The sequence below is a fragment of the Eubalaena glacialis genome, chromosome 6, assembly GCF_028564815.1.
Source record: "Eubalaena glacialis isolate mEubGla1 chromosome 6, mEubGla1.1.hap2.+ XY, whole genome shotgun sequence".
Classification (NCBI taxonomy): Eukaryota; Metazoa; Chordata; class Mammalia; order Artiodactyla; family Balaenidae; genus Eubalaena; species Eubalaena glacialis.
The window spans coordinates 11,564,617-11,590,892 of record NC_083721.1 but is presented as its reverse complement, the minus strand read 5'-3'; the positions used below and the strand labels follow the sequence as shown (position 1 = coordinate 11,590,892).

Here is a 26,276-nt window from a genome sequence, read left to right as displayed (position 1 = left end):
GATTATGTTGAACATCTATTGAGTTTTAATTAAGAAAAACATTATTTTTTAGATTGCTGCAGCAAAGCCAACTCCACCAAAAAGCCAGGTAACATTAACAAAAGAATTCCCTGTGTCATCTGGATCTCAACATCGGAAAAAAGAAGCAGATAGTGTTTATGGAGAATGGGTTCCTGTAGAGAAAAATGGTGAAGAAAACAAAGAGGATGATAATGTTTTCAGCAGCAGTTTGCCCTCTGAGGTAAGTAAAAGGAATATTATGTATTTTTTCCTTTTATATACCTGAATCTGCATTTTATTGTTATTTTATATCTGATTTGGATTCTGTTTCACTCTTCTTAGGGCCGGGTTAAACGGCAGGGCCGGGTTAGACGACAGATGAAACAACCCGCAGCTTCTCATTTGACAGTAACTCGATGCAATTCACTTTGTGGAACCAAGCCACAAAGTGAAAAGCATCGAATTGCAGAGAACAGTGTTATCACATCCCTACCCAACATTGGGCCCTCCTTGCACTTGTGGGAAGGTAGCCCAAGGTACAACTATTTAGCTTCCCGTTTTGCTTCAAGGCTCTATAGCTCTAGATTTTGGTGGTAGCAAATTTATTGGGTGGAGGGATTGAGCAGAGAGAGGCAGATCCTCAGGTTCAACACAAGAACTGGATTGGAAAAGGCATTGTAGGCTGATGTGAGCACCTTGGATACATAGCCCATTGCCCTTAAATAATGGTTTCTATTTCTCTGGGTTGTTTGTCAGATAGCCTTTAATTTTAATTATTTTCCCTTCCCTATGCTACCTTGGCCCTTTGGATTCTTGTGTTTAACCTAATGCTCAGCCTTGGTACTCCGTTTCCCTTCTTCTCCTTCCCCTTTTTGCTACTATTAAAAGTTGGAGAAGCGGAATTCACACCTTGAAATTTCCAGGAGGCTATAGTTGTATCTTGTCAAAATGACGCGGTAATAATGCCAAGTGTCAAAACAGCCCCATTAAAATGCCGCCTGATTAAATAATGTGCTGCTAAATATAGTGCACATGAAAACAGCAAGACTGTATATATATGTAAATATATATATATATCTGTATCTTTGTATGTATCTCTGTATCTGTACCTTTGCTGTATCTTTTAATAAACAGTTTACTTTTATTTAACTTGTTGTGCAAAATCACGCTTGGGGGATCTGGGAGGGTGGAGACTTACTAGGGGGGTGGGAGTTTTAAATGATACCATAGACTAGTCATCACCTCTTGCCCTTCGTTTGCAAAGCCCAGACATTTGTCCAAGGACTGGATTAGATATCTGATGCCCTTACAATGTAGGAATTCTTCCCCAGTTCCTTTCCTTGCAGTTCTGGGATATGTGGGTCAGAGAGACCTGTACTCTTCACATACAGGTTCCCTTTATTGGCCATATCATCGTCGTCCAATAAACACCTCTGATAATACAAATAAACGAATTCTGTTTATAAAGTTAAAAGTGAACAGAACCCAAATCAGAAACTTTGATAGTATTTTTTTTCCCCTGGGCTATTCACAGGTGACATTTTCACTGTGGTTTTCTTTTTACCTGTGGCATTTGAAAAGAGAGCAAGTTCTGTACAATGAAGCTGGACATAACTGGCCAGTGCAACTTACAGTCACTGTTGATGATCTATATTTACATGGGGGTCAACAATTGAAGCAAGTTATACCATCACCAGTGAGGGAGAGGATAGATAGCTTGTTGGGACAGTTTTTAGTGAAGCCAGTTGAGTAGCTCAGTTGCTAATTCCCAAATCAAGCTACCTGCACATTTCAAGAGGGAAAGGTTAACTGACATTTGTAACTGATGTAAATCTTGTAGAGGCTGAATATAAACCGTGGTGAGAGGGCTGAACAGACTGACTTAGAAATTCTGATACATACGCTTTTAGTAATTTCTTGAAGATTAAGCAATTAACAGAAAAAAACATTAGGAGATTATTTATGTGAGAAAAATTTTCCAACAGAGTGAAGCCGTATAAATATTGCAAAATTCCAAGGGATTTTCCTGGGACGATAAGTGACCATAACTATTTTGACTTCAGTTGAACATCGGGAGAGTGCTTAGTGAATCCTGGTGATTATGGTTCTTATTGATTGAGAGTTTATGTGTAAATATATATATTTCAGTATTTAGCCATTTTCAGTTTTAACACTAAAACCATGGTGCCTTACACTGTCATCAACAGTGGTTGTCAGATTTGAATGAAAAGTTGGGGGGAATTATTCCAGAGAAATCCTACGGGGGAGTAGGTGGGTATTCAGATTTTATAATAAGTAAAGGAGCCTTTTATTAAAGCAGGAGGGGAAAAAAAGTTTTGTTCATGAAGCAGATTTCTCCTGTGGGGAGGATATATACAACTATTTGATATCAGAACTCTAAGCTAGTTTCTTAGATGATTAGACTAAAAAAATATATATGTTAACTATAATTTCAAATAAAACAATCCCAAAATTTTAGGAAGAAAAGGGACAATTTTGCTTTTGCTTTCAGGTCTCCGTACTTTTACCTAGAAGTAATATGAAACACCTAGAGGAAATGTTCATAATATAAAATGTTTAGTTCCATTTATTTAGCTGTATCTTATAAATATATTTGTAAGATTAATGTTCTATATTCCAGTGTTTGTAGAATACTATTGGTGACATTTTATGGGAGCATTGACTCTTGATGCCCTGTCAGGGGTTGAAATAAAGACTTTATAGAGAAAAGGAAAGTTCTTCTAAATGGTCAACATTTTAACCGAATAGTACTTTGAATTTTTTTACCTGTTAGTCTTTTTCATTTTAATAAATGTAAATGGAATTTGTGGTTCTTTAGTTTTGAGCATGAAACATTTAGGCAAAGATCACAGATTTGATCTCAGCTTTGCTATGATCCTTAATCCCCCCAATTGTTTTGCACATGAGTGCTCTTTGACATAAGTATGAGTGGATAGACGTGGATGGATCAACATAAATCCATATCTTACGGAATATCAACTCATCAGACTGTGTGCCCTACTGCCATAGCATCGTCTTCCTACCCAGAAGCCAACCAGCATCATCCTCAGTAAGGAGTGACTGCAGAACCTTGATCATATTTGTGTCAGTTTGATTTATAAATGAAATCAAAAGTGTTGGAAAACATTTTAAAAATTGTCCTCGGGGGCATTAATTTTTGGTAATAAAGTTAGCAAAGACTTATTGGGTAGAAGATATAAATGTAGTCTCTGACATAAAATTTCCTTGGGTTAACTATTTATCATAAATGTCCAGAGGTAGCTTGCCGTTAAGTCTAGTGATTGTTTACATGTTAGGACAGTTTTTGTCTCTGGCAACTGTGCTTGATTTGTTACTATTGAAGAATATTTCCCTGTCCCAGTGGAGCTAAAATTCCCTTATATTTAGAAGCTCTAAATTTTTGAAGTTTAGGAAAGCTGAGTTCTTGTGGTAAGACGAAAATTTTAATTGAAAATGAAACAACTAGGACCTGGCAGTGCTAGAATGTGTTAAGTACAGCTTTGTTGTTCATTCTTCTCTCCTTAGATTCTCTTAGGTGATTAACATGGAATTTCTTTACCATTTAATGGTTTATCTATTATTTTATTATAATTCATTTGGATTAAATGTACAAGTTAACTGAGAGTTGCACTAAGGAATTTTATGTGAAATAAAAGGTTCATAAATCAGCTTTTAAAACCAAGCCACGTAACTGAGGCAGTGTGTATTTAGTGTGGCTTTTGTTTCTGTAGTTTTCATTTTCTACATGAACCTCTTTGTATTTTATTAATTTTAGCTAAATATTTTAAAATCATGTTTTGTATGCAGGTTAGGTGCTTTTTCTTTAATTCTATTTTCTTACAATTAAAAATTTCCTTTTTTACCATCTTTTAATTTGAGATACCTGCAATTACCTCTGTAGAAAATAATTTGCCTATTACAGGGATTATTTTTTCCTTACCTGACTGACCACCTTCTAATAATTCTCTTTAGTTCTTGTATATACTTTAATTGACTTTATAGGAAATACTTAAGATAATTTTCTATTTATATAAACAGTTGGGTTAACAAAGGGGGGGAGGTAAATTGACATAGAAGGTACACAGTTATAACTTAGGCCATGAAATGCATGTTACATGGTGTCAATTATATGTGTTTCATCAGTCCTGACAACTTTTTAGGTTATGGAAGTAGTGTTACTGACGTAGAGGGGTGAAATAACTTGGACAGGTTTTTATTAATGTGAGAACTGGAATTATAATTCAGGATACTCTTTTATGTGGATTTCACCTTTTAGAACAAGTCCTAGGGAGAAGGAAATTAAACATTTCCCCCCATGATAATACCTAGAGTATTACTACACATTACATAGAAAGTCTATCGTGTATTAGCGGAAATAAATAAGGGTTGTTGATGATAGCTTGATAACAGTATTCTGTACAGTTTAAGATAATTTTTCCCCCAGTTCTTAGCATTCTAAAACTTTTAGCATCATTTTGGTACCTTTTACACATTACTGTTTTTGAGCAACATTAAAAGATGATTAAGATTCTAAAGCCCTGCTACACTGTATAGTTTACTATATACTATATATACACAAACGCTATACAGTCCAATACAGTAGTCATTAAGTGAACCACTGAAAAATCAGTTCTTTAATTGCACTAGACACATTTCAAGTGCTCATTTGCTTTCACTATAGAAAATTCTGTTGGACAGTGCTGTTCTAAAGGGTAACTGATATTTTATGAGTGTTTTAATACTGATTCATAACATTTGGTGTAGTCTTTGAATATTACTGCTTTCGGGCTTTCTATTGCATATCCTGAGTTACCTTGAAAACCTGGAAATATGCTTTTTGATAGAAACTCTTGAGAATCCTTAAGAGATTAAGATAATCCTGATTGATTCTACTTTGAGTATATTTTTCCACATTAAAAAGTATGAATATGAAATTAATAGTCAAATTACTATTTGGTAATAAAGTTTTGACATGAACTTACAGCTCACTTGGTAAGCCTGTTGAAGAATAAATGAAGTATTAGGAAAAAACTAGTTGTAATTTTATCTAAAGTAAATTTATATTAAATCCCAATGTTGATATATTAAATAAATACTATTTAAATAAATAAATAAAAATTCCTTTCAGAGTGAGATATAAATTTAACGTATAATATTAGTGAGATTTGAATGAAGTTTCATCCTGAGGATAATGATGGGGTATTTAGGTTACCTGCTTACTTAATAAAGGTTAAAAGAGAAAAATGTATGAAGATATAAAAATGTCTTCAGAAGGAAGAATTCACAGATGTATGTTAATTTGCTTTCCAGTTGGGAAGAAGTAATTTTATTCTAGAAAAGTTGGGAGTTTTCAGAGCCATCTTAACTACATTTTTATGGCTAATTTACAGTTGGAAATTGGGGGATCAGAGCTTGGGGTGGTAATGGGTAGGTGCATTTTCCTCAGTATCGCCTCTGAGTTTCGACTTTTTAGAATAAAAACCTATTATTTTATACCTAAATAACCTAACACTTAGATTTGTAGATGGGTATGAAACCCAAAGTAATTGTGGCAAGGTTAAAGAACAGTACTTGAGATATATTTAGTGGGCTTTCAAAAATTACTTCGATGATCTTAACATCTAAGGCCAAAGGAATGTAAATTTTGACCTAAGATATCTGGGTTCCCACTTAAAGTCCCAGCAGTGATCACAACTGTAAATAGAAGTGAAAAGTGAACCTACTAAGTTTTCTAGTGTTTCAATCTGGCTTTGCTTATATAGCCCCAGAAATATTCTAATTAGTGTGGATAATTTACTAAGTTGACTAAGAAATTAGGATCTTTCATAAATGAGATATGTAAGCAGTCTAATAAACAGTTACGGAATGAATTCAGTTTAATTCTGCTTTCATTTTAAGAAGGCAAATATACAGAAATCTGTACTTTCTGGTACCTTGTGGAAGAAAAATTGAGTTTTGCTAAAGGAGTCTTACTAGGTGATTCAGCAAGATAACTAAGAATGATGGAGTGATTAAGGGGTTCTGAAGATAGGAAAAAGGAAGATTAGTAATCTTTATGCATGAGATATAATTATTCTCTCAAAGTCATATACCCTTCTCAACTATATAGGTCTTATTTTTAAAAGAAGTATTTCATACTCAACTACACAGTCAAATTACAGGTAACCTTAGTTTAGCTTTTTTAAAAAACCTTTGTTATTTTACTGACTTCCTTGTATTTGTCACATCCATGCAGTACTTACTAGTCATTCTTTGTAAATGAATTTAGGAATACTTCATGTCAGATAAGCGTTTTCCAAAAATGAATTTTCTTGGGTGAAATACTAGAAAATATTAATGGGTTAAGTAGTGTTAGAAGAAAAACAAGTATTAAGAATTGGTGAGTTGACACAAATCAACCTAACCTCTTAATGTTAGAACAAAAAACATCAAATTTTCTTTCTCTGGTTGAGCCCTCCACAAATTTGGCAAATACGGTATTTGCTCTAAAGATTATCCTTAAAAATTTCCTGGACATTATGAAACTTCTTAAAAAGTTAAGTCCCATCTGCTTAGCTTAAGCTTTTTACAAGTAGAATATGAGCTTTGAAAAGGAGGACCTAAGACATTTCAAACATATTTTAAGTGTTTCAATTATGTACCCCACAGAAATATTTTAACTTCCATCATAAATGTACATAAACTGAAAACAAAAGATCCATTTACTTATATAGTAAATATATTCTTTGAAGAAACCAAGTTCCTAAGACCAAACTATATGAACAACTGCAAGTAGGTGAAAACCTGTGCAGACAAGTGAAGGAACGATCACTGACGTGATAGTGGTTTTCTGCTTATTTAAGAACCTTGCTTATTGCTTTTGAGGGTTATGCTGAGAAGTCGGGTAAAATGAAAACTAATGAGTTACAAAATTAATTGTTCAAAAAATTCTCATTTATTATAAATGACTGTTTTGTTAGTGAAGGCCAGAGATTAAGTTCTTCATGGAACTTTCTATGATTGTAATTTGATGTAGTAGAAAATATGAGGAAAGAAGTCGGATTTTAGGTTGAGTTCAACTGCTGCCTGATACTTTGTAACTTACCTTAAACAATCGTTGTCTGTTTTCCAAGGTTAGTTTACCTTTTAGAGTCTTCTCCCTACTTTACAAAATTTTAATATATAAAACTTACTTTGTTTTTGACATGAAGCAACTAAAGATGTGAGCATTTTTCAGAATTTAGGGGGTCTTTTGTTATTTGAGATAATTATCTGTATTTTCTTTCTTAGCCTGTGGACATCTCTACAGCAATGAGTGAGCGGGCACTTGCTCAGAAAAGACTCAGCGAGAATGCATTTGACCTTGAAGCTATGAGCATGTTAAATCGTGCTCAGGAACGGGTATGTAGCAGTTTTAATATCTACATGATCATTTATCTAGCAAGCTCACTTAAAGTGATTTGGGGCTTGATCATTCAGTATATGTTGTGTACTGTGGGGCAGGAGTTGTTTCTTGAGAGAATAAAAATAGAAAAAATTATCTGCCCTCATAGAATTTATAATCAATCTAATGTATAAAAATAGCTAAGTGCCCATAATAGCCCTGTGAGGTGTACTGAGTTTCCACTTTCCATCTGAGAAGACAGGTAAAGAGTGGCTAAATGAGGCCCAAGGGCACAAAACCAGTTAAGTAGGGAACTGGGATCCAAACCCAGACAGTCTGAATCCAGAGTCTGTGCTTTTTAAACAGCGGACAGCGGCTCCATAGGCTACTTTTCTATGGTAAATATATGGAAGCAGTAAGTACATGTTCAGAGAGAAAATACATTGCCCGACAATACTGGGTGTTCAGTAAATATACTTTGAATGAATGACAGCTAATTCTTTAATTATCACAGTGTTTGAACAATTTCCTATGTTTATTATTCTTTAACTATGTATCTTGAATTTATTCTCGATTTGTAACACTTCAAAGAAAGTAATTAAAAATTGACGGTGTCAAGCATGCATTTATGAGATATGTAAGCAGGAGGGCAAGGATCCTTTGCCATATGAGTGATTTTCTATATTTTTCATGTATCTGTGATATTTTGAAGAATGAGTGTCGGCTATGCTTTTTAGTTCTTAGAGATATATCTCAAATTTTATCAGTGGGATCCACTGAGCAGTTACTGAACTGCTGCTTTGGAATGTTTAGGAAAACAATATTTTAAAGATATACAAATTCAGTATATTGTTTTTGAAAAGTTGAAAATTTAAGTCTGTTATTAAGCCTTTTCGGGAACTAAGTAAACCATTTCATTTAGGGAATTAAATTAATACCAGTGGCACTTTAACTAGAGAAGTAATTTTACTTAATTGAGGCCTCTTCTTTTCTTCAGATTGATGCCTGGGCTCAGCTGAACTCTATTCCTGGCCAGTTCACAGGAAGTACAGGAGTACAGGTTCTGACACAAGAACAGTTGGCCAATACTGGTGCCCAAGCCTGGATTAAAAAGGTACACAACATATGCACATACAAAAGTGTCCATGTACGAAGTCAAAATTTTTAAGAAAATGTTTTATTAAAAGTGCAGAAAGAGGCCAGTGAATCTAACCAATTTCATGAGTAAATTTGCTATGTGTATATACTCCAGGATGGACACTGAAGATGGATCAATTCATGAGACAATGGCTAATGTATAAATATGGCTCAAGAGCCACTTAATTTATATCCTGCTGCTCCTGGGTTTTGTGGGGGTGGTTTTTTAAACTGTGTTTTGAATGCTAACAGTGTATCTCAGGTGCTGTTCAGAATATTCCACAGTTCCTGTTGGACAACCAATCTAATGATTTCAAAGCAGTGGTTCTCAGATTTTTTCTCATCATGGGATACTTTATTACAGGTTTATTTTTGGTGCACTGCCCCCAAGAGCCTTCTGCCACCTGATTTTCCGTTCCTCTATTCCTGTGCCCTTCTTTCCCTCTTCCTTAGTGCCTGCGCCCTCCTGTAAGCTCCCTTGGCCCCTAGTCCTCATTCCTGTTGTGATCTCCAGCCCCAGGCCCCCATGGTTGTCAGCTGTTCGTTACAGCAAGTGGTTGGGAGGCCCTAGTGTTAGTGCTGCATGTGGTGATCTTGCCAGGGGTCTGGAAAGCTGGGGGAGGATGGCTGAAGTGTTGGGTGGGCAGTGCTGAAGGGTGGGGAATCGGGTGGGATGGGGATGGCGAATACTATCTGTGGACCACCATTTAGGCCCTGGTGGCCTCTGGTGATCCACAGGTTCAATTTGAGAACCGCTGATCTCATGAAAAAACAGGATATGTAAGACCTAAATTCAAGGGAGAGGACGGACGCCTCGTGCTGTGAAGATGTAGGTGCTCCTGGTTTCAGATTCCTCCTGCAGTGAGACGTGTGAACTCCACCTACGGCTGCCTCGTTGTTGGGGGAGTCTTAGGTGGTTACAGAGGGCTTTCTGAAGAAATGTATTCTGGTGAAGGGAGTGGCTTGGTTGGATGGGTGATGGGGAAATTTGTTTCAGGAGTACTGGCAGCATAGCAGTGCTGAAACTGGGAGGCTGTGTGGTCTAATGGATTGGGAAGGTTTCTTTATCCTGCTGTACTCCTGACTCCTTTTGTGACTGTGGCAAGTAATTACTTGGAATTTCAGTCTCCAAGTGCCTTCTTCCTGCCTCGCAGGGTGGTGATCAGTAATGGGATGGGTACCTATAGAAAACTGCTGTGAGTGCCAGTGAGTGAGCTGAATTTCTGAAAAGTCATATTTTTTGTTGCTTTGGACCTTTTAATAACTTTTTTTTCAGTTTTGATAGCATTATCTCTGATGATCTTCTTATTAACAAATTAATGTAAAGCATATCCTTACTTTGCCTGCCCCCCTTTTTGGGGGAGGGGGGAATAGTTGCACCAATATCTATATAGTGAGTACACAATCAGGTTGGTTAAAAAAATTACAACTTACCTAGTTTACTAGGGGTTGATGTTGGAAAAAAGATGAAAATCTAGCAAAATATTTTTAAGCTTGAATGAGTTTTGGACTAATTATATTATAGTATTTAAGATAGGAAAGTGATTCATGTGCTTGAAAAATGGCTTTCATCTCATTGGGAATAATTATAAATGTACATCTATTTCTTTAACAATTTTAGTTCTTTAATACTATTTAATGTTGAAGCTGAGTACTCCATATTTCAGAAAGTTAGACTTTAAGTTTATGTGGGTGTTTAGCACATAATAATTAAATAGTCATGTACATTACTAGGTAGAAACTTCAGAATGTGATTCCATTGCAAAGTTGGTCTTCATTTGTACAGTGAAGTTCTGATCCATACATAATGCTACAGACTTCTAAACATCATCACTTTAACATAACTCTTACAAAATGATTAAATTGGTTCCCTGTAAACTTTCCCTTAATTTTTTTTGGTTTCCAGTCTTGTAGACAGTTGGCAGATTTTAAATAATTTACATCATTTAAAATATAGACATAAATCATTTTTGATAAGTTATCACATGAGAAAGATGTGTTCATTCATCAGACCAAATTTTTAAATAATTATAGAAGAAAGCAGTGCTTTCAGGAAAACTTCCATTCGTATGTTACTGAACAATATATGCTGCTAATATCAGTTAAGGCCAGGAACATTTTATTTATAAAAATGAGCAAAAACATGGAAAAAGTCATTAGGCAGCTAGAAATTTAACATTCATCTTCACTGTCAAATATCACAAACTGTCTACTTGTTTTATTTAGAAAACTTTTTCAAAATGTTCATTTGGTGTTTTCTTGCCTTGCTGCAGGCCAGCACCCTCTTTTAATGTTAAAGACTACATGGAATGCCAACATTCTCCATATTCTTTTTTACTTTGCTGCAGTGTATTCTTAGATGAAAAAGTTTGAGAGTTTACTAGTAGTAAAAAAAAAAAATTTTAATGGTTATTGATTTGAAAGAAGCTTTATTTTCTGGAATGAAATGATTTGGACATGACCTGATGAATATTGTTTACTTTTGTAGTCTCATTAATTAGCTTTTTGTTGAACTGTATACACACTGGTGTAAAGATTTGAAGATATTAGAGAATGGAAACAAAATTGGAAACCTGCGTTATTGGGGATTTGTATTATACTCTGCACAGTTGCCCTTTTTTTTAGGAGTGTTTCCTGGAAAAGAGGGGCGGATGAACCTGGAAGTAAGTAAAAGTAATTTTAGGTGTGTAGCAACAAGGCAGTTGGTATCCAAGCATCAGCTAACTTTTCTCTGTCCACCAACACTGCATGGCCTGCACCAAGTAAGGAACTGAACCAGGGGTATGTTTTTACCTCCACAGCTGCCTCCTTCCATCAGAGTACCGTGTTGAACTTAATGTCTAGTCACACTTCATTGGCATGTTTTCTCCCCAGCAGATAATTAAAAAGCTGGGAAAAAATAACAGTACACAGTTTTACTATTGTGTAAAACCAAGATTTAAAAATTCACTATTAACTTATCAGTAGAGGAGGTGATTAATGTATACTATTTCTAGAGCTACCAAAATTTTTGACTGCCTCTGTTGATAAGTTAATGACTTTTGCTTACATTTGCTAGAGAATGTAAATCTAGAATGTTTAATAACAAGGGGAAATAAAACATGATTTGGAGATGTATGTTATAAATTTTTAAAAAATGGCCATAAACATCAACAGTAGAATTCAGTGGTTTGTTACATATACATGGATGCCCTTTAAAAAGAGGCATCACATAGTTCTTAACGCGTGAAAATAACTGTTGACCATGCTAATGTATATAGTTGTGCATCTTATGACATTAAGTGGTTTGCTGCTTTGATGGAAATTATGGTTCAGTGGGTTGGATACAAGAGAGATGACTGTTCACAGAATAACCTGTGAACTTTCACCCCTCTGTATGGAAACTTGTTTCAGGGCCAAATCCTTGTAGCTGTCTTCTTGCCCCGGTCAGTGCCAGCCCTACTATTCACAACACTGCTGCTACCGAGGCCTAGGTATGTAAACGTTTAAGGAGTTTTTTAAAAGTCTTTTTAACATCGAGTTAGGTTTTAAAAGAATTCAAAATTCAGTTTGGTATAATTACAGGGTATTTTATGTGTTATCTTTCTGCTTCATAGGGATTTTCTAAGTAAAATATTTATACTTGATTTATGGTAGAATGGGGGGGGAAAACTTTGGATGATAACAGTATGCTTCTTCAGTGTCCAAACTATTTCTAAATGATTTCTAGGCTTTATTCATTAACTAGGTACACCTGGGACAATTAATATTATTGACTGTTTTAACATTGCCTTCTTTTTATTTTGCAAGCTAAGAAGAGATACCAGTGAACCTAAATAGTGGACGAAAACAGGAGTGTTCTAATTTTTTTTTTGGAGGGGGGCACAAGGGCCACTGTTTTAAAACTGCCATTTGACTTATTTGACTTTCAAAATACTGTTATGTTTATGTGAAAATAATTAGAACATACACACTACAGTATGTATATAAGTATAGAAGCATTTAATTGCTGTAACTATAACAGATCTAGAAGTAAAATAAGATTTCTTTCTTTAAAAAGTTACACTGAGTTTGTAGTCAAATTCTAACTATAAAATGGGGATATTTTACCTTTCTTTCTTTGGATAGGATCAGTTCTTAAGAGCAGCCCCAGTAACTGGAGGAATGGGAGCCGTTTTGATGAGAAAAATGGGCTGGAAAGAAGGAGAAGGATTAGGAAAAAACAAAGAAGGAAATAAGGAACCTATCCTAGTTGATTTTAAGACAGATCGAAAAGGTAAGTTTTTTTAGAAAGTTTATTATACCTCCTTTAACATTTAGGATTTCATTACTATCATAAATTCTTCTGATGTCAGTGATCCTGGACTGGAGGCACTTCTTACAGTATATATAGCTTTTTGTTAGGAAAAAAAATGTTTAACCCATTTTCAGAAGCTTTATATATAGATGGAGACACTAATCTGAGCGTAAAAGGCAACAACCTTTGTTGTGTGCAATATATGATTAAGTTTTTAATTAGATTTCATATTTAGATAGAATTTCCATTTTGTTTTCTGTTGACAGGGAACATGTGCTTGTTTTTGTTTCTAGGATTTATTTTTTCTTTCAAAGATATTTATCCCACATATTCTCCTCATTTCCTATTAGAGAGTTCTGTTTAGTCTTCACTTTCTAAACGCCTTTTGCATATCGCTTTTTTCAAGCTCAGTAATTGAGTTCTGTTGGGTTGGGGCTGGAGAGTAGAACAACTGCTGACAGCAGTGTTACCTCTTCACATTGCATTTCTTCCCTTGGAATAATGTCCATTGTAGAATCACATGGGGCTGCCAGCTAAATGTGATTTCAATAGCTTGTTTAAACCTGATTTTTAAAAACTGGAAAATTTAAAACTAATTTATTTTCCTTATCTTTGTAATCAGAAAGTTAAGTTGAAGTTAATGCAGTTAAATTATTGTCCTAATGAATTTGGAAACCAACTAGCTCTGACCAAATTATGTATTTTAAAAAATGTTTTGCATCAGAATTTCTACATTGTCATCTACCGAGAATAATATGTTGCCATTTTATTCCAAATTGGAATTTATTGTAATAGTGATACTCGGAAATAGCCTAGAAATAACACAATCATCCAATAATGCAGCATTAATACAAACTTTAAATTAGAAAAAGACATTGTACTTATTGTCACATTGACATTATACTGCTTATACAAGTTGAATAGATTGTGTGTGTCATAAAAGGTGGTTTATGAGAAGACAACATCTGTGGGTGCATTGCATAATTCCAGGGAATAGTCCCTTTGGAATTGTGCAGTGTGGCCTGGGTTTGGGAAAGCATAGTGGCAGAATTGGCAAAGAACTGGTTGAAAAATTCCCCCTGGGATAAATGGAAAGCATTGATTTTAGTTAGTAATATAGCTAAAGCCCTTTTAGAAAGTGAGGCTGAGGCTGTTGGTCTTTTGAGTACATCTCACGTTTGAAGTCAGAAAGGGCTTGTTTGCTGGAAAAAGAAACGGACCCATTTATCCACGAGAGAGCCTTTCTCACTTTTTCACTTTGTTTTGGCCTAAAATCCTCGACTTCTGGGGAACATACTTATTAAACTGAGCATCATTTTTCAAGGGATGAGAAACCTTTAGAAATCATTTGCAAAGAGTATTAACTTTTCTGAAAATTTTAATTTTGTACAATTTCCGATACTAAGATAAATGAAGACAGTGTATAGATTTACGTATTGAAACAACAAAATAGGAGTCAAAATCAAGGGTAGTGGGTGGGTGTTGACTTCTATTTGAGGGCCTGGATTGAGGTTCAGTTTCCTATAGAGGGAGTAGTTGTTTCGCCATATTGTAATTTTAAATGCTTTGAAATTTATTTAGTGATCATTGGTTTTTTTTAAGGTCTTGTTGCAGTAGGAGAAAGAGCACAAAAGAGGTCTGGAAACTTCTCTGCTGCAATGAAAGATCTGTCAGGTGAGAGTACAGTTTTGAATTTCTTCTTGTTCCACCCTCCCCTTGAATTCAAATTTTTTGCCTCAGATGTGGAGATAATTATAACTGGTTATTTTTTTCTCTGCAGGCAAACATCCTGTGTCTGCCTTGATGGAAATCTGTAATAAGAGAAGGTGGCAACCACCTGAATTTCTCTTGGTCCATGATAGTGGCCCTGATCATCGCAAACATTTTCTCTTTAGGGTAAATATGAATTTCTGCATTTATTGTATACATTTGTTAATTTGATGACTTGATGTTAGAGGGTGAGGGATAAGCATTATATGATCACAGGATTAATGTATTGTTTGTGGGTTGGGAGTGTGTATATGTGTATATGCTTTAATATGACCTGTTAATATCCTATTATTTTCTAAATGTTGGCGGGAAAGATGTGGGCAAAATCTGGTGAACAATTTGTTGACCTTTTCTAGTGGAATGTGGGGAACTAATTGTTTTTATCAGGCTTCCCTCCTGCTGCGCCCCCCCCCCCCGCCCCCCGCGCTTCAATTTGGAGACCTGCTCTTAATTTGCAGTCCCTTTTCCCAAATGATTTGCTTCTTTTCGGGTTGAGATTTATTTGACTTACATGGTATGGGTTTTATATTTTTGTAAATTATCTTTCTAGCATTTAGTGAAAAAATTACAAAGCTAATAGATATTAAAGTTTGATGCTGTTCTTATTGTATGTTTTTCTTGAATAGGTATTGAGAAATGGAAGCCCTTACCAGCCCAATTGTATGTTTTTCTTGAATAGGTATTGATAAATGGAAGCGCTTACCAGCCCAGCTTTGCCAGCCCTAATAAGAAGCATGCTAAAGCCACAGCAGCTACTGTGGTTCTTCAAGCAATGGGCCTTGTACCAAAGGACCTCATGGCTAATGCCACTTGCTTCAGGAGTGCCTCACGTAGATAGATTGAGGTTTTATATTAATCATTTCAGATAATTTTACTCTGCATCAAAATGTATTTCCTCTTTAATGTTGTAAATATTTGGCAATTTAAGACATTGTGTAAAAAGCAATCTGTACAAACATCTCCAGGCTTTGATTTTTGTACCATGGAAATTGTATTTAACCATACAGGGTTTTGGTATGTTTATATTGTTTACCTTAGTGATGTATTTGTTTAAGTGGCTAACATCCAAACGATTGTTTGAAGGCATCCGTAATCTTCAGTGTGGAATGTTAAATAACGCTTTTATACTGTATTTTGTACTATGATGTCAACTCCCCTTACTTATAGCTAGGCTGCTGTAACACTTGCCTGTAATCAGTGAAGGGCTGTGCACCTTGTACTAGTTCACAATGGGTTCTGCTGGACAGATACTGGGCCAGTGTTATTGAGGTAATCAAGCAAGATCTGTTCCACAGGGCTAACGCCACCGTATCCCCTTTAAATTTTGTAGAGGTTATAAAAAAAAGAAAGTGGTATGTTGTGTGATGATCAGCACTAAGTCCTGTGTTTCTGTCAAAAGCCACTTGGGCCATGAATGAGAAGGGAGTTAAAAAGAAGTCTGACTAGAATTTTACTGCAGAGGCCAAGTACATTTAGTATGGCATTGAGTTGTGATATAGTTTTACTTTGATGTGCATTTTGAATTTCAGCTACACCTAGATAGACGTAAAATGATAATTAAAATGCTGTAACCAACTTATCTAATAAAATCGGCACCCAGCCACTATTTTGTTGACTATGAGAAAGTTTAAGTTTATGTTAATTTTTAGGGTCTGATAGAATATTTCATGTGTATTACAGTGGTATTCATATGCTATGTCTCTAAACTTTATTTTCAAAAGCTTAAGGCCCAAATATAAACTTCTCTGGAATAAATGTGGTGTTTTATTTTCTGGATTACAAAGTGAACACATACTTCTTCACTACTGTTACTTCTTTACCCAATGCTTTGGATTTCTAAGCACTTTTATTTAAGAAAATTTGAATTATATATATACACGCACATACACAAATACCTACAAGAACATATTAAATACTACTTTGTCATGACAGCTGAGCATACTTTACAACTCTTAACCCTATTCTATATGGAATACAAAATACCCTTATCTGAGTTAACATGCTTTAAAACAAGTAATATGTATTTTGAGAATAGAGGAATTGTAAACAGGTAGGAAAACAACTAAGGTGGAAGCGTCAACAATCAGCTCAGTAGATACTGTCTACATTTGTTTTCTACCTTTATAAAACTAGAACTTGCTAATAACAATCCTAAGGAAATTGTTAAAGACAGTTTTGCCCTGATGCTGTTAGTCACAATGGCATGAGATAATTGATACTAAGCCTCAATTTCCATTTGCAAGGAAACACTCAGTTTTCTACCCAATTTATAATTAGGTTAATGGATCTAGAATTTTCATTCAGGGTTTTTGAAGTTTTTAAAAAGTTTATCTTCATATCTAAATATCTAATCAAAAGAGTAAAAACAAATGTTGATTTTGAAACCTTAATCCTATTTACTGCTTAGTGCATGTAATAAAAGTATTGTAAAAGGTTAATGTTTGTAAACATTTGAGTATTTTTAAAGCTATATTCCTTTAAACTTCCAAAGTGAACTTTAAAGCCAAAGATATAAGAATCTTGAATTTCCTTGCTAGAAGGCTTTTTTCCTCAAAGATTCCTTTTAGGCTTACTTTGGTGTTCAGGATCTCCATTTATAAATGTAGTCACTCATTTCCACATGCCGTAAAGATGATTTCCCCAGTATCGGTGTTCGACTAAGGTGGTCCAGAGTTTTAGGGTGCAATCCACAGTTGGCAAGCTCCTCATGAACAGCCTCCTGTGGAAATTTGTATGCAAGTCAGTAAAAAGCATTGTCAGAGTCCTTGAACACTGATGAGTTTTTAAAATTACCATGGGCTCTTTGACAAATAGATGCCTTATTCAGTAAGGGCAAATTCATCGTTATCATTATCAATAGAAGCTCATCCTAAGAATTTTTGCATAATGACAGCATCCAAAAATAATAATTTTGGTTATTTTTATAAGTCTGGCAAACGGATAAAAATAGTTTTAAAGGTCTCATTACCTCTAAGTAAAAAGCTGTATGTCCAAAATTAAAGGCAGATATGTTGTAAAGCAACTACTTCAGTTTTAAAGCAAGTGTGGATACACATCTAGAAACTGCTGGATCACATGAAACAAGCAGCTCATCCCTCCCCGAATCTAAGAAAGTTCTATAGAAAAAAAAGAGGCCTATGCGGCTAAATAAACACCCATAATTATTTATTTACCCCCACCCCCAGAGTAAGTAAGCAGGCACTATTAGGTTCTGGATCTGAGAGGACAATGAAAACAACTTGCCTTTTGTTTGGCAAGTTCTTTAGTCAGTGTTGAATACAACAGCCTGAATTCATAAAATTTACCTCACACACACAAACTTTATAGTCATTATCCCTTCCCTCTTAGTAATTGTACTTGATAATATGAAGCAGTACAGTTTAATAACTTGAAACACCAGTTTGGCTCATCATAAATGACTTCCTCCATCCATCTAGTTTGAGAAAACTGCAACTAAATCTGTTTACCAGCTGTCTACTTACCTTATCCAGTACTTTATTCTTTGGTGGGCAGATATTAAATACAGCAGTTGGCTCATGTGTATACAGTCCTGCAGAAAATGACCCACTCTGTGAAGATCTGAGTAGCATAGTCACGGAATGTAGAGAATGAGGCATGATAGGACCTGTAATCTCCAAACTAAATTGATCTCTGTATCCAGAAGGAGCGTGTGTCTTCACGTTTACACTTCGCGCCTTCAAAAAAAATTCAAAGAAAATTATGGTCACCATCTCTCAAGCTTTTGTCCCTAGCTAAAAATGTGATCAATAACTTCTCATTTGGGTATTCCTCTCTTTAACAGTTAAGGAATAAAAGTAGTTCATAAGACATCAAAAGAATGTTACATGAGTAAAAAATGTTCAGTAATTCTGTTTCCAGCTTCCTCTCCTCCAAATTATGAGGCTGTCAATTTAAGTATTAGTTCTAGAGAATGTAACTTTTTAATATGGTATCCTTTCTGATTTATTAATGCACTTTCAATGCATAATATTAGGAAAATAAAAATTAGATTCTGTTGCTATTACATTCAGCATATGTAACACACACGAAAATTACATGTGTAATTCTTCAACAATATGGATATATATACTTATTCTTTTCACTTATCCATGATCCAGTTTTTGAGACCACCTATAATTTAACAGAACATTCTTGGCTCTGTTCTTTCACTGGTTATGAAAGACAAACTTTAAGAAAGCAACTTTTCCTTATGGCAATAATTCAAATAGAACTTTTCATATAATTCCTTTGATAATAACTTTATATCAAGGAATTTTTTTACTGGGAGGAAAGAAAAAAAATATGCACCATGTAAAAATGTCAGGAGTTACTAAATTACCAAGAATTTATCCTATCAAAAAAGGAAAAGTATGTCTTTAAAAGCTAGGTTATGAGGATTAGTGTAGAATTTTTTTTTTCTTTTTATTACCTTAAGCATTTGCATTGTGGCACCTCGGAAAGCTATAGGTGATAAGAGGGTTGGTGGAAGTCCTGCCTGGGGACCTGAGGTAGCAATTAAACTCTTACAGTTGATCAAAAAATTTAGCAATGTAAAGGTATTCGTTCCCTTCACCAACACAACAGACTCGGGTCTGTGATCCATTTGTACTTCATGTATCTCTTTACGCCTGAACGTGACAATCAAGGAAACTGCAAATGCAAATCCCATACCAAAAGGAACAGCAGTTATCTTAATCCTGAATCACCTGGAACCCTCTTCCCCCACTCCAAACTGGAAATGCTCTTGCTAATCCTCTTCACTGCAATTATAAGGCATCTGAATGATCAAAACGATTTCTTTTTGACCATCTGAATTAGCTAGAAATTGATACCTAACAAAAACTGATTTCTTCTCCAGTCAAAAATATGTTCCAGTCCCCCCACAAACTTAACCAAAATAGAATATTTTCACTTAAAAAAGTTTAATAATTGTTCATGGCTTTTTGGTACTTAGGGGTTTTTTAATGTCATGATGGAGTATCAGTTTTAATATCTTAAAGATAGTTTAAGATTATAGTTAAATAAAACTGTCAGTCAATGTTACATTGCTCAAGGGAATTCCCCGGCGGTCCAGTGGTTAGGAATCTGCGCTTCCACTGCAGGGGGCAACTGGTCGGGGAACTAAGATACCGCATGCTGTGTGGCACAGCCAAAAAAAAAATAATAATTACATTGCTCACTAACTTAATTCAATGAAAATAAATTCTAGTTAACAGCAACTGAAAGGATACAGCTTGATAGAAAGTACATCTGGTTTTTTAATTTTATCTTGCACACCCATCTCTTCCAGCCAGGAAAAACTTTCTTCTTCATCCTCATCGCTGACTGCTTGCTCCCTAGGAAATTGCTATAGTTAGTCAGGGTTCCCATTTCCTAAAGCTGTTTCCTCTACACTGAATCCATAATTCACCAGATGATGTAAAAGGTTATTTTAATCACATACTCCCCATGTCCCAAGCTTGTTCCAGACGCTTTCCTCTTCTCATGGCCACTTTCTTTTATTAAAGGCAAAGAAAATTCAATACCTACGTGAGAAAAGAAAAATGTAACTATGTTTTCTTTAATATAATCTGAAGGAATTAAACAGGCGTGCCTGACTTGTAGAGAGTATATATGAAAATGAGTTTTTACTCCTGATGTATTAAAGCAGTACTTTTCATGCTTTCTTGACGGCAGCTCACAACACACGTATCTCCTTGAAACAAATGGTTCAGGACAATACATAGTCTCACTACATGTGGTACCCTTTCATCAAGTATATACTACTCTATTTCATTTTTTTATAAGGTGCTGAATGAGTCCACTAAATAGATTTCATGATCCACTAATGAGTTGACCCTCTTTAAAGATCATGTTATTAAAAGGGGGTAGATAATTTGTATTATAAAAGAATTTCTATAGGAGTATATTCAGATTGGGACTTTCCAGCTTGATGTATGTTTAGAGATCAGAGAAGGGAACACAACTTAAAGCTATGTACAATGGACAGCTTAATTAAACGCTGGAAAAAAATTAAAAAAGAAAATAATTCTTAAAACAATTAGGTAAAACTGGTAGAAGACAATTCAACTGCTAAAAGACAGTTCAAATTTTAGCTTTTAAGGAGTGTTTACTATATAGTGTGGTATTCTCACTTTAAACCTATAGTTTTACCTTCATTTTTCATAGCTTCTCTTATACCTCTAGTTGTAGGAGAGATGAGAGCCGTGATTACATCATCTCCTGCTAATCCGGCTGCACGGAACAGGACAGTAAACTGATAGGTACAAACGTAGAAATAGGGGCAAAGTTTTGCCTTCAGCAGATTATACAGAGAAGTAAAGCTCACAGACCTATGAAGAAAAACATTTTTCTTTAGGCATTATTAAAACTAACTCAACATCTAAAATTTTTTTTGTATAATTTAATTTGATACTCACCTGATTTAAAACACAAATATTACAGATAATGGTCTGAATTTTTCCCATGACATAGAACTTGGCTTTTTAAAGGACTGAAATTGGTCACAGGACTCACTGATGACTTCTAAATACTTTAACGAATAGTGTTTACCATTTAAACACTAGCCATTTTTTCTTTAAACAAAACTTAATTGATAACTGGTTGCTCACTTTTTTTTTTTTTAATAAATTTATTTTATTTATTTATTTTTGGCTGCGTTGGGTCTTCGTTGCTGCGCACGGGCTTTTCTCTGGTTGCAGCAAGCGGGGGTTACTCTTTGTTGTGGTGTGAGGGCTTCTCATTGTGGTGGCTTCTCTTGTTGCGGAGCACGGGGGCTCTAGGCGCGCAGGCTTCAGTAGTTGCGGCCCACCGGCTTAGTTGCTCTGCGGCATGTGGGATCGTCCGAGACCAGGGCTCGAACCTGTGTCCCCTGCATTGGCAGGCGGATTCTTAACCACTGCGCTACCAGGGAATCCCTGGTTGCTGACTTTTAATAAGCAGCTTCTACTGATGAGAAGGGAAGCAGCCATTGGCAAAAAGTATAATAACATTAAAGAATTAGGTCTCTATATATTTATCAAACACTTATGTATATATTCCACAACTACGTAAAGAGTGAATAAGAGCTGGGAATTCCCTCCCCGTCTGGTGGTTAGTACTCCGTGCTTCCACTGCAGGGAGCACGGGTTCGATCCCTTTGGTCAGGGAACTAAGATCCCACAAGCCGTGCAGTGTGGCCAAAAAAATAAATAAATAAAAATTTTATAAAAAGAGTGAATAAGAGCTAAAAAAGTAAACAATTAAAATTTTTTTTCTTTTTGGCTGCACCACGCAGCATGTGGGATCTTAGTTCCCTGACCAGGATTGAACCTGGGCCGCAGCAGTGAAAGCACCAAGTCCTAACCACTGGACCGCCAGGGAATTCCCCAAAAGTAAACAATTTAAATGTTAGTTATTACAGTTTAAATAAAATAATTCAGAAGAACATAGAAATCCATCTACTACCGCTCATCTCCACATCATAAATAAAATAAGGAGAAAATACTGCTAAAAATGGGTTGCACAAATTTTTACTAATCTTACCAGTCACTCATTAAAATGTGTTGCAGGGTTTCATCATTTGACCAAGGGTTTGTCTTTCCAGCCATTTTTCTGTCAGCTCCAATACGAGGGAACAATGGTAGCCAAGACAAGGCAGGGTGGAGCCAATAGATAAGGCTCTGCTGGAAGGCACAACGGAGCTCAGTGGAGAGTTTGGGATCCTAAAATACAAAGATGATATTGAACAGTTCTTGCCCCAGTAGAAATACAGAATTTAATTACAAGACACTGAATATACCAAACACTCATTCTCAGGATCTTTACTGCTTCCTGTAAGAAAGTGTTAATAACTGTTAACAGGGGCTAAAATGTAGTTTACTATTGTTTGGGAAAACCTTCCTTGCCAGCCATTACAGTCTGTTAAACCACATACCAGCAGGGACGCTTAGATGTAGATGGGAACATTCGTCTGGGTCTACCATCCTTGAGAACAGTGACTATCACTCTTTATCACCAGGGCAGGGGCGTGGGGTGTGGGTGTGTGTGGGTGTGTGGGTGGGTGGGTGGGTGGGTGTGTGTGTGTAACACTATATTCAACCCCCTCCCCTCATAGCACTGTTTCAAAAGTAGCCAATAAAAATCGATCATCCCAATCACAAATCATCTGCATCTATTTATCAGAAAAGTTGTACCAAGGCCTCTTTCAGGTAATCTCTTTTAACCTGGTTTGAGTTGATGAGCTGCTTGAAAGTAATGCAATTACATTTCTCTAAAACCTTTCTAGCACTCATCAACTCTCCTAAATTTACAACAGACCATCACCCAAGTGATAAGAATTAGTGCATTTAAAAAATACAGTATACATTATGTGAGAAAACCAGTAAAATAACCAATCTGTCTTTGCAATCCTACTCCTCAATTGCTTTTCATTTCCTGATATTTTCCTTCTCAAAAGGCCTTAGAAAAGGATAGTGTAGTTCAAACAATTCCTGCCTGCAGCAGTGACTAATTCTCAGGACAGGTCTATAAATTTAACAGGCAGTTACTATATCTGATTTAAAAAACAGTATGAAAGAAGCATTTGGGAAATAAAAAATTTCCCAAGTCTCTGTGTCTTTAAATGTCAAAAGAAAAACTTAATGAAAGGAAATGTCTCTGATATTTTGCAGAGAAGTACATTTTACACTTAATTTGTTACTTTTAAGCATAGCTATTTTCTTACAGAATTACCTGTATACTTTGAGGCAAAGTAACTTCTGTTGCCCTACAATGCTGGATGACACCTTGAGCCTCTTCCTGTGCTTTCAAATGATCTGCCCAGGTAAAGGGTTGAGAAGAGGCGAAAAGGAGTCGAGTTTTAATACTCCAGTCCACAGGTAACTCAGTACTCTCTGAGGATGGAATATCAGATTCGGAGAATGATACATGAGGAGTCTTTCAGAAAACAAAGAACACAAAAATTAGTAGAGTACCAAGGAAAAAACCCTTCAATCTGTAGAATTCATCAACTAACATACTCATGACCACTGAAATTTCAAAATGTTATGAATGGTACAATAAATAACACTGAAAGTATACTACACACTGTGAAAGAGTCTGGAAAGAGCCACACTAAACCGTTAACAGTGATGTTATCTCTGGAAAGTGGGAATTTGTTGTTGAGGCTGGTGGAAGGAGAGGTTTCACTTTTTAGTTTATTATAGTTCTATATAGTTTAGTTACGAGACGTACTATTTTCACGATCATGATTTAAAAACATCTACTACTGATACTGCTATCAAAGCAGAAATCTTCCAAATATCTTTTAAAAAGCACTTTTTAAGCCTCTAAAACTCTGGAACCAGGTCTAAGTTGCTCTTGCAGGTAACTTAGGTTGGGTTCTTAGAGGCCATATTTAAGAAGCATTTGCCGACCTCAAAAATTCCTCCCAAACCGTTTTGCTGTCAAGTCAGTATTCTCCACGTTACAATGATTCTTCTAGATGACATTATTAAAAAATAACAAGGAAGGGGGAACTATTTCCAAGAGACCCGAAGGCCATTTATTTGCAAGGAAGGGAGACTGGGTCTTGGGAACTCTTCTAGCCTGCTCCCATTAGGACAATCTATGCATTTGTTAAACTATCACGAAAGCAGCAGCTGAGGAATGGAATCAAGGAGCGTTTCTGTGTGTGTGGTGGTGGCAGGGAGGTTCAGTGATATACCACAGCCTGTGGAACTAATTTGGGGATTTGCAGTGAAGGATTAAGTTCAAAAAGTAGCTGAGCCTGGAGGCGTCGGCTCTGAGTGATGAGCTGGAGTTGTCATTACCTACAGAAGAGCGTGAAAACTGTTGGGGGCAGAAATAAAACCCACATCTACGCCTACTTTAGCATTGGTGCCATTATAAACATTACCACAACATACAAAGTCCTTTACCAAGGCTGATGCCTGCCACCTTTTCAACCCTGGTAGAGATGATCACTCAGGGCTCTCTGTGAAACTATTTTCCAAGTAAAACACTTCTGAGAAATATACACTTATGTTATAAGAATATACACTCTAATGACATTTAAAAAGTGTTACCTGGGGTAATTCAGTAATGGCTGTTCTTTCAGGAATCTTCTCTTCCCATAGCAAATCATTTTCTTGATTAGAATCTAAAAACTGAGGTTAAAAAATGGTCCTTTTAAATTATAAATGATGCTGGAGTTCGCTTTAAACATGTAGACCTTCACCTGGCATACAAGTTTCTCAGCAAGTGCAGGAATTCACGTGAGGGCAAATCAGTATAACAGAGTATTTCACTTCAGTTTTGTGCCTGAATTTTACTATCAAAATGGACCGAGAAAAGGGCAGGTGATTTGCGCAACTAAGAACTCAGTAATCAATAATCTCAGTTCAAAAGATCCAAAAGGTTGCGGGGTAAGACAAATACTAGTAAATTCTGACCCCATCAATCCTCAACATTCCCCCAACCCCAGAAGAATTTTGAGCGCGTGAGAAGGCAGGCACTGAATCACGCAGGAAAGAGGGTCCTGTAACCCTCCCATCAAACGGTAGCCTTCCGGGAGTAGTGCCAGGATTACTCGGAGCTCTCTTCCCACTGATCTCCAACCCCCCACCAGACGGCTGCAGCCCAAACTCCCCCGCCGCGCGCCGGGCGGGGCCGCGGGGTCCACTCCTCAGGACGGGCCGGCCCCGCAAGTCCCGCGGCAGCTCGCGGAGCGCACTTCACGCCGCCCCGACCTCGCAGGGCAGCCACCCCAAAGGCTTAAGGCCCCCTGAGGCCGCGGGCGGCTTCAGCTTCGCGCCCATTTCGCTCCTGGAACGCGAGAACCCGCCATCCCTACTTCACAGACGAATCGACCCACGAACTACGAGAACCCCTCGGCTCCCAGGCACGAAGACACTCACCGGGCCCGGCGCCTCCTGCTGGCCGCGGGACGGCCCGTTGGGAGGCTCGGCAGCGGCCCGCGGCCGGTTGTCCAGGCGGGCGAAGGGGTTCCTTTGGGACGCGGTCGGGCCGCCGCCGCCGCCGCCTCTGCCCGCTGCCGGGAAAGGGCGGAGGGGCAGCCCGGCCGTCAGGGCGGCGCGGCGGGTCGCCGGCTCGGGCCGCTCCTCGGTCGGGGAGGCGGCCCCAAGGCTCCGGCCCCTTTTCCGTCGGAGCCGCAATGTCTCTGGCGGCCTTTTGAAACTGGGCGAGTAGCCGGGCACCGACAGAGCCATCACGAGCCGCGGAGGCCGAGGACCCGGCCCGCAGCCCCCGCAAGCGCTTCCCGCGCGCCGCGGCCCCGCCCCGACGTGGCCCCGCCCCCACGGCGCCTCGCGGCGCGTGTGCCGTACGGCGCCCGCGAGGCCCCGCCCCCGGCTGTGTTCCTCCGACACCGAGGGCGCGCGAAGGCTCGGCACCTCGCCGGACGCCGCCTTGGCGCTCTGGTTGGGTCCTTGGCTGTAGTCGGGTCGCCGGGTGCTAGGTGGCTGGGAAGCACGCGGTCCTGCGTACCGGGATAGATGAGCGCTGTTCAAATCCGCAGCAGGGTGTGATGAGCCCCAGGCACGGCGCCAGGATGAAAACGAAACGTCACACTTGAGCTGCCCCTTCGATAAGCTTCCAGAGCGCAGCGGCGACGTCCAGAGCTGGAGAGAGGGGCCTGGGCCTCCTCCCCCTCCCCCCGAAACAGAGAGCCCCGACAGGAAATCAGCACGCCGCTACGCAAGCGCAGTCTCCCGCCCCGCTTCCCAAGCA

The 26,276-nt window shown here is 37.5% G+C and overlaps 2 protein-coding genes across 6 annotated transcripts in view; one reads left to right on the top strand and one right to left on the bottom strand.

Annotated features, from left to right (window-relative positions):
- SON (SON DNA and RNA binding protein) overlaps window positions 1-16,313 on the top strand; it is a 31,004-nt gene extending 14,691 nt beyond the window's left edge. Inside the window, exons 6-12 of one of the 4 annotated variants that reach the window (XM_061193967.1) lie at window positions 53-241; window positions 7,291-7,401; window positions 8,382-8,498; window positions 12,629-12,776; window positions 14,400-14,471; window positions 14,578-14,693; window positions 15,194-16,313. In XM_061193967.1, coding sequence (XP_061049950.1) covers window positions 53-241; window positions 7,291-7,401; window positions 8,382-8,498; window positions 12,629-12,776; window positions 14,400-14,471; window positions 14,578-14,693; window positions 15,194-15,253 — 813 coding nt within the window. In that variant the 3' untranslated portion in view covers window positions 15,254-16,313. Of the gene's footprint in view, window positions 1-52; window positions 242-342; window positions 1,041-7,290; window positions 7,402-8,381; window positions 8,499-11,914; window positions 11,995-12,628; window positions 12,777-14,399; window positions 14,472-14,577; window positions 14,694-15,193 lie in introns of those variants that run through there. The other 3 variants (XM_061193966.1, XM_061193968.1, XM_061193969.1) reach the window with 3 other exon arrangements.
- Window positions 16,314-16,393: 80 nt separating this feature from the next.
- Window positions 16,394-25,816, bottom strand: DONSON (DNA replication fork stabilization factor DONSON). Of its 2 annotated transcripts, none has more exons than XM_061193975.1 (10): window positions 25,445-25,816; window positions 24,614-24,694; window positions 23,280-23,483; window positions 22,092-22,270; window positions 20,721-20,899; window positions 20,011-20,092; window positions 19,799-19,903; window positions 18,997-19,195; window positions 18,050-18,262; window positions 16,394-17,286 (listed from the first exon to the last, which is right to left on the bottom strand). In XM_061193975.1, exons 1-10 carry the CDS (start codon window positions 25,754-25,756, stop codon window positions 17,149-17,151), a joined length of 1,692 nt encoding a protein of 563 aa, XP_061049958.1. In that variant the 5' UTR covers window positions 25,757-25,816; the 3' UTR covers window positions 16,394-17,148. The 2 variants fall into 2 exon arrangements, with proteins under 2 accessions (XP_061049958.1, XP_061049959.1); XM_061193976.1 differs by having other exon boundaries at window positions 20,748-20,899.
- Window positions 25,817-26,276: the final 460 nt, after the last annotated feature.